The following is a 19,693-nucleotide window of genomic DNA, read 5'->3' as shown; positions in this document are numbered from 1 at the left end:
AACTTTTATCTTACATTTAACACTGTACTCCCAAACTCATCTGTCTTTTTACAATAATACCCAGCAATCACAACTATAAGTAAGAAAACAGTAAGTCCAAACATCACATTGCCTTTAAATTGAGCCCTCCTCAAAAGTAACAGTAGTTTTATTATCTAATTTGCCTATAAATGCTCATTTCTGAGGACAGACTTATAATTTCACTATGTCTTACTGTTATCAGGGACAAGAAGATATTTATTTAAATCATATTCTAAAGAAAGAAGAGGGTACAGCATTCATGCATATCACATCTCTATCACATGAATACTTAAAGAGCACTGAATTAGGATAAAAGACCTGAATCCTAGTTTTCTCCCTATCACTTATCAGCTATGATCTTGATTTGTTCAATTACTTGAGTCTTAGCATTCTCATTTGTAATCTATGCAGAAAATTGACTTAGCCTGAAAGTAAAGTAATAGGGCAATGTCGTCTCAATGACTTTTCAAGTTTTAAAGTTCAAGGATCACCTACATAGCTTAATTTCCTCTTTGTTTAGAACAAAAGGCAAGCAGAAACTTTGAAGCAAAAACAAAGGCTCCGGGTATTTTTTTGTTCTAATTAAACTCAGTATAGGTAAACAACAACAACAAAAACTAATTAAACTCACCATTAATTACCTCCTGTCTTTTGATTTCACAAGGCTTTAGTCCCAATAACACTTCTCGACTAACGAGCTGTTGCCAGTTGGGTGGATCTGTCTCTAAGTCATTTTCAAACTGTTCATCCTCACTTTGACTTTCTCCAAAACCTATGCTTTCAAACCTAATGAAGAAACAGATGATGATGGATTCTATTTGAGGACATCAAGTGGTCAATGGGAAATTGTAGAACTCTTTGCATGATGGGTTGTATACAGTGTTTAAAACTTTTTTTTCTTGTTTGTCAATGGCAGTTGACATACAATATTAGTTTTAGCTGTATAACACAGTGAATAGATGTGTTTATATAACTTATGATCACTCTAATACGTCTAGCACAATACCTACCTTACAACATAGTTATTACAATGTTATTGGTTATATTCACTATACTAAGTTAGTATTTCCCATGACAATATTTGTAACTGTAAATCTGTACTTCTTAACCCCTTCACCTTTTTTATCCATCACACCAAATTCATTCCCATTCGGCAAACATCTACGTGTCCAAATCTAAGGAACGATTTATTTTGCTTTTTAAATTCCACATATAACTAAAATCACATAGTGTTTGCCCTTCTCTGTTTGACCTATTTCACTTAGCATACTACCCTGTAGATCCATCCATGTTGTAGATGGCAAGATACCATTCCCTTTATGGCTGAGCAATATTCCACTGTATGTATGTTTACATCTTTTCTATCTATTTGTCCACTGATGAGCACTTAGGTTGCTTCCATATCTTGGCTACAGTGAATAATGTTGTAATGAACATAAGGGTGCATAATCTTTTCAAATTAGTGTTTTGGATTTCTTCAGATACTCAGAAGTGAAATTGCCAGGTAATATAGTAGTTCTCTATTTAATTTTTTGAGGAACAGTGTTTTCCATAATGGTTATCAGTACACAAGGATTCCCTTTTCTCTACATCCTCTCCAAAACTTGCTGTTGGTTATTAGCGATAGCCATTTGCAGGGATGTCTGGTGGTATAGCTCACTGTAGTTTTAATTTGCATGTTCCTGATGATTAGTGATGTTGAGCAACTTTTCATATCAATAGATATTTCAGTATCAATAGATATTGTCCATCTGGTATGCCCTCTCTGGAGAAATGTTTATTCAGGTCCTCTGCACATTTTTTAATCTAAGTATTGGGGTGGGGGTGTGGGAGGGGAGGGTGTGTGTGTTACATTGTATGATTTCCCTATATATTTGGATATTAACCCTTTATAGGATATATCATTGGCGAATATTTTCTCCCATTCAATAAGCTGTCTTTTTGTTTTGTGGATAGTTCCCTTTGCTGTGCAAAAACTTTTTAGCTTCATGTAGTCTCATTTGCTTATTTTTTATTTTGGCTCCCTTGTCCGAGGGGACATATCCAAAATACTATTGCTAAGAGTGAGGGAAAAGAGTTTCCTACCTATGTTTTCTTCTAAAAGTTTTATGGTTGGGGGTCTTACATTTAAGTCTTTAATACATTTTGCATTTATTCTTGTATATGGTATAAGAAAGTGATCCAATTTCATTCTTCTGCACATACATTTCCAGTTATCCTAGTACCTTTTATTGAACAGGCATGAGTTTATTTCCGGACTCTCTTCTGTTCCATTGATCTATGTGTGTGTTTTTATGTCAGTACCATGCTATTTTGATTACTACAGCCCAGTAGTGTAGTTTGATACCAGGTGGAGTGATACCTCCGACTGTATTCTTCTCTTTAAAGACCTCTACTCAAAGTCTTTGTGGTTCCACATAAACTTTAAGATAATTGTTCTAGTTCTGTGAAAAATGACACTGGTTTTCAGATATGATTGCCTTACATCTGTAGGTTGCTTTGAGAAGTATGAACATTTTAGTGATGCTAATTCTTCCTACCTATGAGCAAAATCTATACTTATATTTGTATCTTTGTGGATTTGTTTCTTCAGTGTCTTTTTCTGAGTATAGGTCTTTTATATCTGCAAATAATAAGTTTTCCTTATTCCTTTCCAAACTGGATGCCTTTTAGTTCTTTTGTCTGATTGCAGTGGCTAGCAATTCCAATACAATGTTGAATAAAAGTGCTGAAGGTGGGTATCCTTGTTTTGTTCTTGGTTTTAAAGAAAAACCTTTCAGCTTTTCTTTGTTGGGTAAGATGTCAGTGGATTTGTCATGTATGGCCTTTATGTTGAGATATGTTTCCTGTATCACAACTTTGCTGAGTTTTTATCATAAATGAATGTTGAATTTTGTCAAAACATTTTTTTTGCATCTATTGATATAATCATATGGTGCTTAGTCTTTGTGTATGCGGTATGTAAACTTAAATGCTTTGCAGTTATGAACCAACACTTATTGCCAGGAATAAATCCGATTAGATCGTGGTGCATGAACTTTTTACTGTATTCCTGAATTCAGTTTGCTAATATTCTGTTGGGGAATTTTTGCCTCTGGGTGCATCCAAGATATTGGCCTATAATTTTTTTTGTAGTGTTTATTTTGGTATCAGGGTAATGCTAGTCTCATGAACTGACTTTGGGAGGTTTCCCTCCCTTTTTTTTTTTTTTTTTTTTGGTAATAGTTTGAGAATAGTTATTAATTCCTCACTGAATGTCAGCTAAAATTTTCCTGTAAAGTCATGTGGTCCAGTGCTTTTTGTTTGTTGGTTATTTTTTGGATTACTGATTCGATTTCTTTAATAGCTATTGGTTCACTTAGTTTTTCTGTTTCTTACTAATTCAACCTTGTAAGTACGTTGTTTCTAAAAATGTATGGATTTCCTCCAGGTTTTCCAATTTGTGGCAATAAACTTATGTGTAGTATGTCTTTATAAATCTTTGTATTTCTGTGGTGTAGGTTGTCACCTCTCTTTCATCCCTGATTTTACTTACTTGGCCCTCACCTCTCTTTTTCTTCTTTAGTTTTTTTTTTTTTTTTTTTTGTTCATGAGTCTGTCCATGGGATTATTAATTTTATTTTTTCCAAGAACCAGGTCTTGGTTTCATTGATGGTTTCTATTTTTTATTGAACTCTCATTTATTTCAGCTCTGATCCTTATTCTTTTTTCCTTCCTTCTGCTTACTTTGGGCTTTGTTTTTTCTTTGTCTAGTACTATCAGGTGTATAGTTAGATTATTTATTTGAAATTTTTTGTTTGTTTCTTGTGGTAGGCTTGTATTGCTATAAATTTCCCTCTTAGAACTGCTTTGCCAGTGCCCAATAGATACCTGGTCATTGTGTTTTCATTTTCATTTGTCTCAAGGTATCTTTTGATATATTCCTTGATCTCACTGTTAATATATTCATTGTTTAGCAGCATGTTAGCGTCCGCATGTTTTTCAGTTTTCTTGTTATCAATATCTAGTCTTGTACTGCAGTTATCAGAGAAGATGATTGGTATTACTTCCTTCAATTTACTGAGACTTGTTTTGTGGCCTAACACATAGTTTGTCCTGAGAAATGTCCCACATGCACCTGAGAATGTATATTCTGCTGCTATGGGTTGTAATGTCGTGAACATATCAATTATATACATCTGATCTAATGTGTCATTTAAGGCCACTCTTTTGCTTGTTGATTTGCTGTGTGGATTATCTAGTCATTGATGTCAATGGGGTGGTTAAGGTTCCCTACTATTATTGTCTTAGTATCAACTTCTCTGTTTATGTCCATTGCTATGTGTTTTATATAGTGAGGTACTCCTATACATTGGGTGCAAAGATGTTTACAACAGTTCTACCGTCTCGTTGGATTGATTTCTTTATCATTTTGAAATGCCTTCTTTGTCTCTTGTTACAGTCCTTGTTTTAAATTCTAATTTTTCTAGTTAGTGCTACACCAGCTTTTTTTTTGTTTCCATTTCCATTTGCAAGAAATCCCTTTTACCATTTTTTTACTTTCATACTGTGTGTCTTTAGATCTGACATGTGTCTGTAGGCATTATATGTAGCAGTCTTTTTTCCCCCGTCCATTCAGCCAACCTATATGTTTTGCTTGAAGCATGTAATATTTACATTTATTGATATGCATGCAGTTATTACCATTAATGGTTTTGTTTGTTTTTGCAGTTCCTCTCTGTTCCTTTCTTATTCTCTTATATGTTGATGACTTTCTACAGTGTTATGTTTAGATTCATTATTTATTGTATCTTTTACAGATTTTTGATATGTGGTTACCACATGCTTCATATATACCAAGCTATGTTTATAATTGTCTATTTTAAGTTGGTGGCCATTTAAAACATTCTAATACCATGACAATTTTTACTCATTCCCTCCATATTTGTTTATTATTTTTAGTCTTTCATATGTGTCTTTGTGTGTATTCCTTACTTTATTGTTGTAACTACACGTGATCTTCCTACTTTTGCATTTTATACTTTGTACTAACTTTATAGTTGTTTGGTCCTCTGCTTTTACTAAGTGTTTGCCTTTGTGAGTGAGAATTTTTTTCTTTCCTATATTTTCTTAAGTTTAATTTTTGATCTTTTTTATTTATAAGTCCCTTGAACACTTCTTATAATACTGGTTTATTAGTGATGAAGTTTTTTTAGCTTCTATTTGTCTGGGAAGCTCTTTATTTCTCTTTCAAATCTAAATGATAGCCTTGCTAGGTAGAGTAATGTTAGTTTTGGGTCTTTGCTTTTCATTACTTTGAATATTTTGTGACAACGCCATCTGGACTGAAAATTTTCTCTTGAGAAATCAGCTGACTGTCTTACAGGAGCTCCCTAGGACATCATTAACTGCTTTTCTATGGCTGTATTTAAGATTCTCTTTATCTTTTACCTTTGGCATTTTAATTATGATGTGGTGTGGGCCGCTTTGGGTTCATCATGTTTCAGCTATTTCTGTGCTTCATGGACTTGCACGTCCATTTCCTTCACCAGACTAGGGAAGTTTTCAGTTGTTATTTCTTCAAAGAGATTTTAGGTTCCTTGCTTTCTCTTTTCTCCTTCTCGCATCTATATGATACAAATGCTGGTACACTGGCTGTTATCCCAGAGGTCCTATATAGTATCATTATTTTTAATGTTTTTTTTTTTCCCCTTCTTACTGTTCTGGTTGGATGTTTCTGCTAGCTTTTCTTCCAGATTCAAGATTTGATGCTCTTCTTCATCTTATCTGCTACTGATTCCTCTAGTATTTTCTTCATTTCTGTTATTGTACTCTTCACTTCCAACTGGTACTTTTTAAAGTTTTCTATCTCCTTATTTATGTATCTCATCTCTTTGTTAAATTTCTCTGAGTTCAACTATTCTTCTCCTCAGGTCGCTGAGCATCCTTATAATCAGGGTTTTGAACCAGAGTTCTATCTAGTAGGTTGTTTATCTTCATTTTATTTAGTTCTTTTTTTTTGGATTTTTGTCCTGTTCTTTCTTTTCAAACATGTGTCTTATCTCCACATTTTGGCTGAGTCTCTGTGTTTGTGTCTATGTATTAGGTAGATGTGCTATGTCTCCCATTCTTGGCAGAGTGGCCTTATGTAGTAGGGATCATATAAGGCATAGTTGCACAGTCTCCTTGGTCACCTGAGCTGGGTGCTCTTGCAGTGTTTCCTATGTGGGTTGTGTGCGCCCTCCTGTTATAGCTGCATCTCTATTGCTTTTGGCACATCAGTGGGTGGGAGCAAACAGGCTGACTGGCTGGAAGGGATGGCCATGACTACATCAGAAGAGTTGTGCAAGGGCATGGAATGGGAGTTTCTTCAACAGGAATATAGTGGCAGCTGAATACATCTTTCTGATTTGTCATAGGAGCAGCTGGTTGAGTGTTGTTCTGGTGTGGTCTGAAGCCAGCCATGGGGTGTGTTCTGGAGCCTCTAAGGGACGGGCTCTTGTGCAGGCTAAGGTCAACCTCTTTATATGCACAGTGTGTGCCAACTGGTGGGAGCTACAAAGTGATCTGTGGTTGGTTGCCTCGTGTGGTAGAGGTGGAGGGACTTGGAAGAGGTTATGCTGCAACAAAGGTCAGCTGTCAACAGTGCCAGGCTTGAAGTTTCAAGATGGTGACAGAGTAGGTGGATCTTTCTCACACAATGTCCCTGAACCAAACTGGAAATAAAACTAGATTGAGGAACATTCACATGGAACTACCAACTGAGGACTCTGAAGAGGAAACTTTTAACCAAGGATAGGGAGAAACCACCCTAAGACTGGTAAGACGATTGGGGTCAGGAAAGAGGCTGGCCCCACTCCTACAGGTGGCAGGTTGAGATTATGAAGGGACATCTTGGCTGTGGGAGGTTCCCCATGAGAGGAGTGAAACCTAGACCCCAGACTATATTCCCCAGTCTGGAGTGCCAGAGTTGGGATCAGCCACCCATGTAGCATCCAGTGATGAAAGGCAGCGTGGTTCCTCGATGTGAAGAGGAGATGGAGCCCACTGAAGACAAAGTCACACTTTTTAAAGGGCCAAAGCATAAGATTTTCATTCACAGTGACTCACTCTGGGCTCTGGCAAAAGAAAGGCAGTGAGGACTGGAGTCACCTGAGGAGAGTACGGAATGGGAGACATAGGCAGGATACATGAGGAGGCAGGTGTCAAGACCCCTGTGCTGGGCTGTCCCCAGGATACTGCTGCAGCCATTTTATTGAGAGGAGCACACCCCACCCAGGGGAACCAGCCTGGGGAAAAGCAATTACCCAACCCTCTGGGATACTACTCACCCTACCCTCTGGAATCCCACACACCCCACCCTGCATCTTAACTCCTGCTGAAGAAACAGCAATGGATAGGAAGAATCAGGGGATGTCAGTGACTGGTTTTGTGGTAGGGCTCCCCCACTCTTTCCAGAAACTTGACTGCCACTTCCACCTCACAGGAGACCTGATAGAAACACACTCTTTATTTCTGGCAAACCCAACCTCTGGGCTCTAAAGGCCCCCACCTGGCTCCCTACATGGGGCTCTGCCATGCAAAAGACAGGGAAATAATCCAGGACATATACAAATGCATGGCTCTGAGGTGGGGGGGGACACACCTGCCATCTTCCCTGAAGTTTAAATGGCACCTCCTCCTTACAGGAGATCCAGGGGTCCCATTCTCTGAATTCTGCCAAAAGCTCTTTCAGAAATAGCCTTTTCAGTGACTAAGACTGACAGCAGCAGGCAGGGGAAGGTGGATCCTGGTGTGCTTTGGGATGTATGCTGACCCACCTCTGGGCTCTACGCTGGTAAAGAGCAGCTTGGCCCTTTTCGTGTACAGTCAAGCCCAGTAGAGGCAGCCACGTGTAGCTTCCAACAGGTTTCTGAGGGCCAGATGTGGATAGCATCTGACATTGGTTTACACCAGAAAACCTCCCAAAAGGCTTGGAACTGGCATACTAAGTGGCCAGTTTTAGACATTTGAGCAGGATCTAAGGGAAGACACCAGCAGGCACTAACCTCTGTTGGAACAAACTCCACTTTGGTCTTTTTCATTAGTTTTTTTTTCATTTTTCTTTTTTTATTATTTCTTTTCCCCGCCTTTTATCTTTCATTTCTTATTTTTTCTTCCCTTTTTTCTATCTTTTCTTTTTGTTTCTTTAAATATGGAACGCTTCACAAATTTGCATGTCATCCTTGCGCAGGGGCCATGCTAATTCTCTCGGTATCGTTCCAATTTTAGTATACGTGCTGCCGTAGCGAGCACCTATCTTTTCATCTTTCTTCTTTTTCTTATATTTTTTCTTTTGGTTTTCTATTTATTCTTATTTCTCTCTTCCTTATTTCCTTTCATATTCTCCCCCCCCCCTTTTCTTCTCATGTTCTTTTTCTTATTCTTTGTTCTTTTGTTATTATTGGGTTTTTTTTTCTTTTTCTTTTGATTTGTTTTGTCAGCCCCTGTAAAACAACTTGTGTGATATGGTCAGCACTGAGCCTCACAATCAGCCAGCCTGAGGAGAGATCCAAGACCCACATGAAACAGAAGAGTCCACATAAACCCACACTAGGTACATTCCTAGAGCATCCAGCTTAGAAGATTAAGTAGACTGTGCCACTAGGTCCCAAAAAACAACAACTACATAATGCAACCCAGTAGGACTGGGAGTCAGAGCAGTTATATCTAATACACAGAAACAAACACAAAGAGACAGCTAAAATGGGGAGACAAAGAAACAACCTCCAAATGAAAGAAAAGGAGGAACCACCAGGAAAAGAGTTAAATGAAATGGAACAGGCAATTTATGAGATCTAGAATACAAAGCAATGGATATAGGGATGCCCAAAAAACTTAATGAGAACATCAGCATGCAATAGGACACAGACTATGAATAAGAACCAGTCAAAACTATACAATGAAATATCTTAAATGAAGAATACGCTAGAAGAATTTAAGAGAAGGTTGGATGAAGCAGAGGATCAAATCAGTGATTTGAAGGACGAAATAGAAAAAATACCCAATGAGAACAACAGCAAGAAAAAAAAGGATTAAAAAGAACGAAGACAGTTTAAGGTAACTTTGGGGTAACATGAAATATAAAAATATCCACAGTATAGGGGTACCAGAAGGAGAGTTAAGCGAGTAAGGGCTAGAAACCCTGTTTCAGGAAATAATGACATAAAACAACCTTAACCTGGTGGAGAAAAAAAAAGTCACACAAGTTCAGGAAGCACAGGGAGTCCCAATCAACATGAACCCAAAGAGATCCACACCAAGACACATCATAATTAAAATAGCAAAGGTAAAAGACAGAGAGAATCTTAAACAGCAAAGAGAAACAGATAGTTACCTACAAGGGAGCTCCCATATTCTGTCAGCTGATTTCTCAACAGAAACACTTCAGGCAGAAAAGACTGGCATGAAGCATTCAAAGTAAAGAAAAACAAGGACCAGAAACCAAGGCTCCTCTATATAGCAAGGCTAACTTTTTTTTTTTCATTTAATTTATCTTATTTATTTTTTCAAATACATTTGTCTCTGTCTTCTCCCCACCACTTTCCTTGATCCCCTCCCCCATCTCCCTCCCTCAATCCTTCCCTTTGGTTTTGTCTATGAGTCCTTGCTATATGTTCCTTGATTTTCCCCTTCCCTTCCTTTTCCCCCGCCCCCCGCCCCCTCTTGTCTCTGTTGGTTTCTTTTCCTTTCAGTGTTGCTGGTCTTATTTTCCTTGCATCATTGTACTGTTGGTTAGGTTCCACTTATAGGTGAGATCATATGGTATTTGTCTTTCGCCCCCTGGCTTATTTCACTTAGCATAATCCTCTCCAGTTCCATCCATGCTGTCATGAAGTTTAGTAGTTCTTTGCTTCTTTCTGCTGCACAGTATTCCATTTTGTAAATGTACCATACCTTTTTGATCCAATCATCTTCTGATGGGCCTTTATGTTGCTTCCAACATTTGGCTATTGGAAATTGTGCTATGAACATTGGGGTGAATACGTTCTTTTGAACTGGCATTTTGGGATTCTTAGGGTATAGTCCCAGCAGGGGAATCACTGGATCAAAAGGCATGTCCATTTTCAGCTTTTTGAGGAAATTCTAGACCGCTTTCCACAATGGCTGCACCAGTCTGCATTCCCGCCAGCAGTGTACTAGTGTTCCCTTTTCTCCACAGCCTCACCAGCACCTGTTGTTTGTTGATCTGTTTATGATGGCCATTCTGACCGCTGTGAGGTAGTACCTCATTGTGATTTTGATGTGCGTTTCTCTGTTGGCTAGTGATGCCGAGCATCCTTTCAAATGTCTCTGGGCTCTCTGTATCTCTTCCTTGGAAGAGTGTCTGCCCAGGTCCTTTGCCCATTTTTTGATTGGGTCATTTGTCTTCTTGGAGTGGAGTCGAGTGAGTTCTTTATATATCTTGGAGATCAAACTTCTATCTGATGTATCATTAGCGAATATATTTTCCCATAGGGTTGGCTCCCTTTGCATTTTGCTGATGTTTTCTTTAGCTGTGCAGAAGCTTCTTATTTTGATGAGGTCCCACTTGTTTATTCTTTCCTTTATGTCCCTTGCTTTAGGAGACATATCAGTGAAAAAATGGCTGCGTGGGATATCTGAGAGTTTCCGGCCAATGTTCTCCTCTAGGACTTTGATGGTGTTGCGACTTCTATTTAATTCTTTTATCCATCTTGAGTTTATTTTTGCGTATGGTGTCAGCTGATGATCCAATTTCAATTTTTTGCATGTAGCGTCCAGCTCTCCCAACACCATTTGTTGAAGAGGCTATTATTGCACCATCTTATGCTTCTGTCCCCGTTGTCAAATATTAGATGCCCATATAGACCTGGGCTTATTTCTGGGCTGTCTATTCTGTTCCACTGATCTATGGATCTGTTCTTGTACTGGTACCAGATTGTTTTGAGTATAGCGGCTTTGTAGTAGGGTTTGATGTCCGGTATTGTGATCCCTCTTACTTTGTGTTTCTTTCTCAAAATTGCTCCAGCTCTTCGGGGTCATTGATGGTTCCATATAAATTTTTGAAATGTCTGTTCTATTTCTGTGAAATATGTCATTGGTATCTTAATAGAGATTGCGTTGAATCTATAAATTGCTTTGGGTAGTATGGATATTTTGATGATATTAATTCTTCCAATCCATGAGCACAGTATATGCTTCCATCTATTTGTGTCTTCCTTAATTTCTTTCTTCAGTGTTGTATAGTTTTCTGCATACAGGTCTTTTACCTCCTTGGTTAAATTTATTCCTAAGTACTTTAGTTTTCTTCTTGCTATATTGAATGGTATTTTTTTTTCTGATTTCTTCTTCTTCTATTTCATTGCTGGTGTACAAAAATGTACAAGGCTAACATTTAAAACTGAAGACAAAACAAAGAGTTTCCCAGACAAAAATAGGCTAAAGGAGTTCATTACTATCAAACCAAAAATACAAGAAATGTTAAAGAGACTGCTTTAAGAAGAAGAAATAGAGAGAAACACAGGTAAAAAGAATGAAATGGCAAAAATAAGTACCTATCAATAATAACCTTAAGTGGAAATACATTAAATGCTCCAATCAAAAGACCTAGAGTCGCTGAATGGAAAAGAAAACATATCCATATGTATGTTGTCTATATAGAGACCCACCTCAGAACAAAGGCACACACAGGCTGAAAGAGATGGAAAAAATATTCCTTGCAAATGGAAACAAACAAACAAACACAAAAAGTTGGGTTAGCAATATTTATATCTGAAAAAAATAGACCTAAAAACAAAGGGCATAATAAGAGACAAAGAAGGTCACTACTTAGTACTAAAGGAATCAGTCTAAATAGAGGATATAACCCATGTAAACATATATGCACACAGTATAGAAACAGCTGAATAGATAAAAACTCTTGCTGGACTTTAAGGGAGAGTTAGACAGCCATCCAGTTACAGTAGGGGATTTTAACAAACCGCTATCGTCACTGGATAAATATGCCAGATAAAAATATCAACAAGGAAACAACGACCTAATCTGACAGACTAGGTCAGGTGGATTTAATGGATATTTACAGAACATTTCATCTCAAAGTGGCAGAATATACATTCTTCTCAAGTGCACGTGAAACATTCTCAAAGACAGACCAAATGGTAGGGCACAAAATAAGTCTTAAAAAATTCCAGAAGATTGAAATATCAAGCATCTTCTCAGATCACAATGGCATGAAACTAGAAATCAACTACCACTGAAAAAACTCAAAAACACTCAAACATATAAAGGCTAAATAGCACATTGTTAAACAATAAATGGTTACCAACAATATTAAGGAAAAAATTAAAAATTACCTGGAAACAATGAAAATGAACATACATCAACCCCAAATCTTTGGGACACAGTGAAAAATAGTCCTGAAGGAGTATATAGCATTTACAGGCCTACCTCAAGAAGCAAGAAAAATCTCAAATAAGCAATCTAACCCTATACTTAAAAGAACTAGAAAAAGAATAACAAGAAAAGCCCAGAGTAAGCAGAAGGAAAGAAATAATAAAGATCAGAGCAGAACTAAATAACAGAATCTAAAAAAAATTACAAAAGGTAAATGACAGCAAGAGTTGGTTCTTTGGAAAGTCAAACAAGATTAATGCACCTTAAGCTATACTCATCAAGAAACAAAGAGAAAGGACCCAACTAAAATCAGAAATAAAAGAACAGAAAAACTGACATCAAAGAAATACAGAAGATTGTAGAAAATATTGTGAACAACGACATACCATCTAATTGGACAACGTGAGTAAAATGGACAACTTCTTAGAAACATAACAATCTTACAAAACTCAATCAGTACGAATCAGAAAACCTGAATAGACCAATAACAAGTAATGAAGTTGCAGCATTAATCAAAAAACTCACAGCAAACAAAAGTCCTAGACTGATGGTTTCACAGGTGAATTTACCAAACATTCAAAGAGGAACTAACATCTATTGTCCTCAAACTGTTCCAAAATATTTATGAGCAGGGAAAGACTTCCAAGCTCTTTTTATGAGGTCTGAATTATTCTACTTCCCAAACTAGAAAAACACAATAAAGAAGAAAATTATAGGCCAATATCCCTGATGAACACAGATGCTAAAATCCTCAACAAAATATCAGAATACCAGATCCTGCAATACATTAAAAAGACCATTCACCATGACCAAGTGGGATTTATTCTGGGTATACAAAACTGGTACAGTATCTATAAATCAATAACCATGACATGTCACAACCAAAATGAAAGATAAAAATCACATGATCATATCATAGATGCATAAAAAGCATTCAATAAAATCTAGCATCCATTTATGATCAACAAAAGAAGTTTCCAGCAAAGTGGGAGGAGGGATCATACCTCAGCATAATAAATGCCATATATGAAAAAATCTAGAGCCAACATCATAATAATTGGGCAAAAACTAAAAACATTTCCTTTAGGATCAGGAACAAGACAGGGGCGTCCATTTTCACAGTGATCAGAAAAGAAGAAATAAATTTATCCAAATTGGACAGGAAGAAGTAAAACTGTCATTATTCACAAAGGACATGATAATGCACATAGAAAACCCTAGACTCCACCACAAAATGATTAGACCTAATAAACAAATTCAGCAAAGTAGCAGGACACAAAATCAACATCCAGAAACCAACAGCTTTTTTACACACCAATAATGAACTCTCTGAAAGAGAAACATAAGAAAACGATCCCATTTACTATTGCAACAAAAATAACAAAAGATAAGGTAACTAGGAATACATTTAACCAAGGAAATAAAAGACCTGTATTCAGAAAACTATAGTACATTAAAGAAAGAAATAGCAGAAGATACAAGTAGAAGCATATAATGTGTTTTGTTCGTGGACTGGAAGAATTAATATCATTAAAATATCCACATTTGTCAAAGCAATCTATAGACTCAATGCAATTCCTATTAAAATACCAATGGCATACTTCACAGTCCTAAACAAATATTCCAAGAGTTTATATGGAACCAAAACGATGCCAAATAAACTCAGCAATCTTGAGAATGGAGAACAAAGTTGGAGGGATCAGAATACCAGATATCAAACTACAATGTATTCAAAACAGCCTGGTACAGGCACAGGAACAGGCGAATAGATCAATGGAACAAAACAGAGAGCACAGAAATCAATCCACAGGTTTACGGTCAATTAATATTTGACAAAGGAGGCAAGAGCATACAATGGAGTAAAAACAGTTTCTTCAATAAATGGTGTTGGAAAAATTGGACAGGTACATGCAAAAAAATGGAATTTGACTACCAACTTACACCATACACAAGAATAAATTCAAATTTATTAAAGACTTAAATGTAAGTTGCAAAACTATAAAAATCCTAGAAGGAAAAATGGGCAGTACAATCTCAGACATCTCTTGGAGCAGTATATTTGCAAATATGTCTCCAAGGGCAAGGAAAATAAAGGAAAAAATAAACAAGTGGGACTATATCAAATTAAAAAGCTCTGTACAGCTACAGAAACCATCAACAAAATGAAAAGGGAACCCACTGTATGAGAGAACATATTCATCAAAAATACATCTGATAAGGGGTTAAACTCCAAAATATATAGAAGACTTATACACCTTAACATAAGGAAGACAAACAATCCAATTAAAAAATGAGCAAAGGACCCAAATAGACCCTTCTCCAAATAGAAAATACAGATGGCCAATGGACATAGTAAAAAAAAAAAAAAGCTCGTCACTAATCATGGGAGAGATGAAAATTAAACTGCAATGAGGTATCACCTCACATCTGCAGAATGGCTACTATCAATAAGTCAGCAAATAACAAGTGCTGACAAATATGTGAAGAAAAGGAAACACTAGTATGCTGCTGGTAGAAATCCAGACTGGGGAAGCCACTGTGAAAATCAGTATGGTGTTTCCTCACAAAAATTAAAAATGGGACTGCCTTTTGACCCAGCAATCCCAATTATAGAATATATCTTAAGAATCCTGAAACAGAAAATCAAGATGGTGGAGGAGTGAGTGGAAGCCACACTGACCTCCTCCTAGGACCAACCTGGAATTACAGCTAAATTGTGGAGAAATCACCTGGAACAAATAAATGAACAATAGCGCGAGAGGAACCTTATAACCTCAGGCAGACAGAAGAATCAGCTTTAGCACAACCTAACTGGTAAGAAGTGTGGTAGAGACTTGAGAAGGCGGGCGGGATACCCACAGGCGGCAGCACCAGAAGGATATTGAAAAGGCCAGTTGGATCCCTCTGAGAAGAGTGGGGCCTAAACCATAAATGGGGATCTCCAGCCTACAGCACCAGAGCCCAAAAAGTACATAGAAAACAGCCAGCTGTGAAAAGCAGCAGGGTTGTGCTCGGCCAGAGACAGGGGGCAGGAGACCCAAAGAGCCGTTTAGATGACCAACGCATAAATTTATATTTGCAGCCACTTACCCTGGGCTCCAGCAAAGGTGGGGACAAAGTGGGCTAGAGGCGCCTGAGGAGAGACTTGGGGAAGGAGGCTTTAGGGAGAGAACTGAGAGAGTAGCCAGCGGGATCCCAGTGCTGACTCATTCTCCATATGGCAGGACCCATCTTGCTTAGGCAGACCATACCCCTGAGCAGCAGCAAGAGTGTGAGAGGACCCAATAGCCCTGCTCCTAGGAGGGCCTCAGCCCCACCCTGTGGTGTTTCTAAGCTGACCTGCTGAGTGCAAAGTGGCAGCAACAGATAGTAGATCCCTGGCTAAAGGGAGCACAGAGTGGTCTAGAGACACGAGAGGACTGGCTGGGGAAGGAGGCTTTGGGGAGAGAGAGAGTAGCTGACGGGATCCTAGTTCTGGCTCATCCCCGATAAGGGAGCAGCCATCTGGCGCAGGCACACCACTCCCCCAGGCAGCAGTAGCCTGAGAGGACCCAATAACCCCACCCCCAGGAGAGACTCTGCCCCACCCGGTGGTGCCCCTAAGCCGGCCTGCTGAGTGCAGAGTGATTAGATTAACAACTGAAGGAGACAACCACAGAGAGTAGATTCCTGAAAGTCTCAACCAGACAGCCTAAGGACAAACAGGGTCAACATGTGACATCATAAGAAGCAGATCCAGAAAGAAAAAACAGCAATCTTCTACCATAGAAGTTCACACCACAAAGTGAGGAAATCAAGACAGATCAATTTGAGAACCAGAAGCTAAAGAGAAGAGCCTCACAAATAATGGGAAGATAAAGAAACACCCTCCAGTAAAAGGAAAAGGAGGAATCCCCAGGAAGAGAACTAAATGAAATACGGGCAAGTTAACTATCAGATACTGAGTTCCAAACAATGGTTTTAAGGTAGCTCAATGAACTTACTGAGCTCAGTGAGAATTACCAAAAACTACAGGGAAGCTACGAGGAACTTACTGCAAACTATATCAGCATGAAAAAGGACATAGAAACTATCAATAAGAGACAGGAGGAAATGATGAATACAACTTCTGAACTGAAGAACACAGTAGAAGGAATCAAAGGCAGGATAGATGAAGCCGAGGATCGAATGAGTGAGCTGGAGGATAAAGTAGAAAAAAGCTCCCAGAAAGAGCAAGAAAATGAAAAAAGACTCAGAAAGTTTTAAGAGGAATTGAGGGAAATGCAGGACAACCTGAAATGTAATAATATCCATAAAATAGGGATACCAGAAGGAGAAGAGGATGAGGAAGGGATAGAGAACCTGTTTGAAAAAGTAATGATGGAAAACTTCCCTAATGGGAGAGAAGTCCCACAAGTCCAGGGAACACAGATGGTCCCATTCAAGAGGAACCCAAAGAGACCCATTCCAAAACATATCATCATTAAAATGGCAAATATCAAAGATAGAGAATCCTAAAGGTTTCTCCCTTTAGAAAGGGAGAAAGAAGTAGGAACATATAAGGGAGCCCCAATACGGCTAACAGCTGACTTCTCAACAGAAACACTGCAAGCCAGAAGGGAATGGCAAGAAATATTCCAAGTCATGAAAAGCGAAGGCCTGCAACTAAGACTGCTCTACCCAGCAAGGCTCTCAATTAAAATGGAATGTGAAAATAAGGGGTTTTCCTGACAAAAGAAGGCTACGAGAATACACCTCCACCATACCAGCATTGCAAACTATGATAAAGGGACTGCTTTAAGAAGATGAAGAAAAAGAGTCTATGAATACCCAGTACCTTTCACAGTCACCAATACTTGATATTACCAATATTTTCAATACTTATTAATCTGATTGAGACAATGATGGTTATTTTGTTACTTTAGTATTTGTTGAAACTAAACCTGTTTTTCTTGCCTATTTGTATTATTTTTAAAAAAGCTTTAAATGACTTTTTGGTATTCTTTATCCATTTTTTGATGAAATGTTTGTAGTATTTTTTCCCTAAAAAAAAAAAAAAAAACCCAAAAAAACAGAACAGAAAGCTATTAACCCCTTTTTAGATGTGTTGCAAATACTTTCCTATTCCATTACTTGTCCTTTAACTTTTCCTATATATATATTACTATATAGTCTTAAATGTTTAATATAGTCATATTATCAATATTTTACTTTATAGTTTCTGGGTTTGAATATGTTACTTCAGGATAAGAAAAATATTTGTATTTTCTCTGAAAACTCCTTCCATTTTACATACGGATTTTTAACTCACCTGAATATTTTTTGTATAATGTGTGAAATAGGGCTTTTGTATTTGTTTTATTTCAAGGAATACTGGTTCATGTATCTTATTTGTTGAATAAGCCTTATTTTCCCCACTGATTTGAAATATCAATTTAATCATATATTACATTGTTAGACAGATATGTAAGTTGGTTTCTAGAATGCTCATTTTATTTCACTGATCTACATGATTATTTCTGTGCTGGTGTCATGTTGTTTTCATTGCTGAGACTTTATAATGGATTTAAATTTTTTTAATATTTTATAATGGATCTGCACATTTAAAAAAATAAATAAAATCAATCTGCAATGAAAGAAGGAAGGAAGGAAGGAAGGAAGGAAGGAAAGAAGGAAGGAAAGAAAGAAACGAACTCCTACCCTCTATGACATCATGGATGGAACTGGAGAATATTTTGCTCAGTGAAACAAGCCAGTCAGTGCGATCTCACCTATAAGTGGAATTTCTTCAACAAAATAAACTAATGAACAAAATAAACCACAGGCAAGGAAACATGGAGCAGACTGAAAGTGACCAGAGGGGATGGGGGAGGGAGGACAATGATGGAAAGAAGGGGAAGGGACAAAACAAAGAACATGTATGAATGACCCATAGACAGGGAGAACAGTGTGGGAATTGACTGTGGGAGAGGGGGGTGTGGTGGGATGGGTAGAGGAAGGCAAAAGGGGAAAAACTGAGACAACTGTAATAGAATAAACATGATTTAAAAATTTAAAAAAAAAGAAAAAAGAATCCTGAAACACCAATTCAGTAGAATATATACACCCCAATGTTCATAGCAGCATTATTTACTATAGTCAAGGTCTGGAAACAGCCCAAGTACCCATCACTAGAGGAGTGGATAAAAAAGACGTTATATATTTCCACAGTGGAATACTATGCAGCTGCATAAAAGAAGGAACTCCTACTCTTTGCAACAGCATGGATGGACCTGAAGATTATTATGCAAAGCAAAATAATCCACTCAGAGAAAGACAAATACCATATGATCTCACTGATATGTGCAATCTAATGAACAAAATGAACAAACCAACAAAATAGAATCAGAGGCGTAGATACATGGAACAGACTGACAAATGTCAGAGGGGAGAAAGGGGAGGACTGGATGAAAGAAGGCAAAGGGATTGAAGGAGATATATGCATAGCCCATGGATACAGACAATAGTGGGGTGAAGACCAGTGGAAGGGGGCTGGTGCTGAGTGAAGGTGGGCAAAGGAGGAAAAAAGAAGAGACATCTGTAATAGTGTCAAAAACAAAAAGTCTTTTTAAAATACTTGATTTATTTATTTTTAGAGAGAGGGTAAAGGAGAAAGAGGGAGAGAAACATCAATGTGTGGTTGCCTCTCACACGTCCCCTACTGGGGACATGGGCCACAACGTGCCTTGACTGGCAATCAAACCTGAGGCTCTGTGGTTCATGGGCCAGCACTCAATCCACTGAGCCACACCAGCCAGGGCCAAATCAATTTTTTTAAAATAATAATAAACAGGCTTTCAGATAGTAGGGTGAAAGAAAAATTTAATGTTATTTTAGTAGATCTGAAAATAATCAAATTTCATTTTGTTCATTAATACTTTACTTCCTATGGACATTTTAACCTTAATTTTCAATTTTTCCTTGTATAATTAAATAATGTAAATAAACAATATCATTACATTTCATGTAACTGCTATTAAATTCATTTAAGTAAATTTAAAAAAACAGTGCCAGGCTTCAGACCCTCTGCGAATCACCTCGACGTGCACCTAGGCCAGTGGCCACTTGTGCTAGGCTGTGGTCACTTAGTTGAAGCTACTTTCCAAGCCAACCCTGGCCACAGCTTATGCCACTCTTGGGGCCATCTCATGGGAATTACAATGCAAGTTGAGAGACTGCTGGTGGTACTGCATCTGGGGCATCTTAAGTGGTATTGGACATGCCATTGGCCAGCACTTGGTGGTTTGGGATTCGGAGACTCTTGAGAGATTTTATGAATGCC

At 37.8% G+C, this 19,693-nt stretch overlaps 1 protein-coding gene and 1 non-coding gene across 5 annotated transcripts in view; both read right to left on the bottom strand.

Moving 5' to 3' along the window:
• The window catches only part of ARHGEF12 (Rho guanine nucleotide exchange factor 12), a 201,083-nt gene that overhangs the window by 54,193 nt on the left and 127,197 nt on the right, over nt 1–19,693 (bottom strand). For all 4 annotated transcript variants that reach the window (XM_054592457.1, XM_054592459.1, XM_054592458.1 and 1 more), the window contains one exon: nt 653–807. In XM_054592457.1, coding sequence (XP_054448432.1) covers nt 653–807 — 155 coding nt within the window. The remainder of the gene's footprint in view (nt 1–652; nt 808–19,693) is intronic.
• On the bottom strand, nt 8,189–8,295 carry LOC129086179 (U6 spliceosomal RNA). Its single transcript, XR_008530783.1, has one exon. It is a non-coding gene; the product is annotated as a U6 spliceosomal RNA (small nuclear RNA).

Source organism: Pteronotus mesoamericanus, unplaced genomic scaffold, assembly GCF_021234165.1.
Source record: "Pteronotus mesoamericanus isolate MK-2021 breed Mesoamerican mustached bat unplaced genomic scaffold, CSHL_Meso_final scaffold_36, whole genome shotgun sequence".
NCBI lineage: Eukaryota > Metazoa > Chordata > Mammalia > Chiroptera > Mormoopidae > Pteronotus > Pteronotus mesoamericanus.
This window is presented reverse-complemented; position numbering and strand designations above follow the sequence as displayed.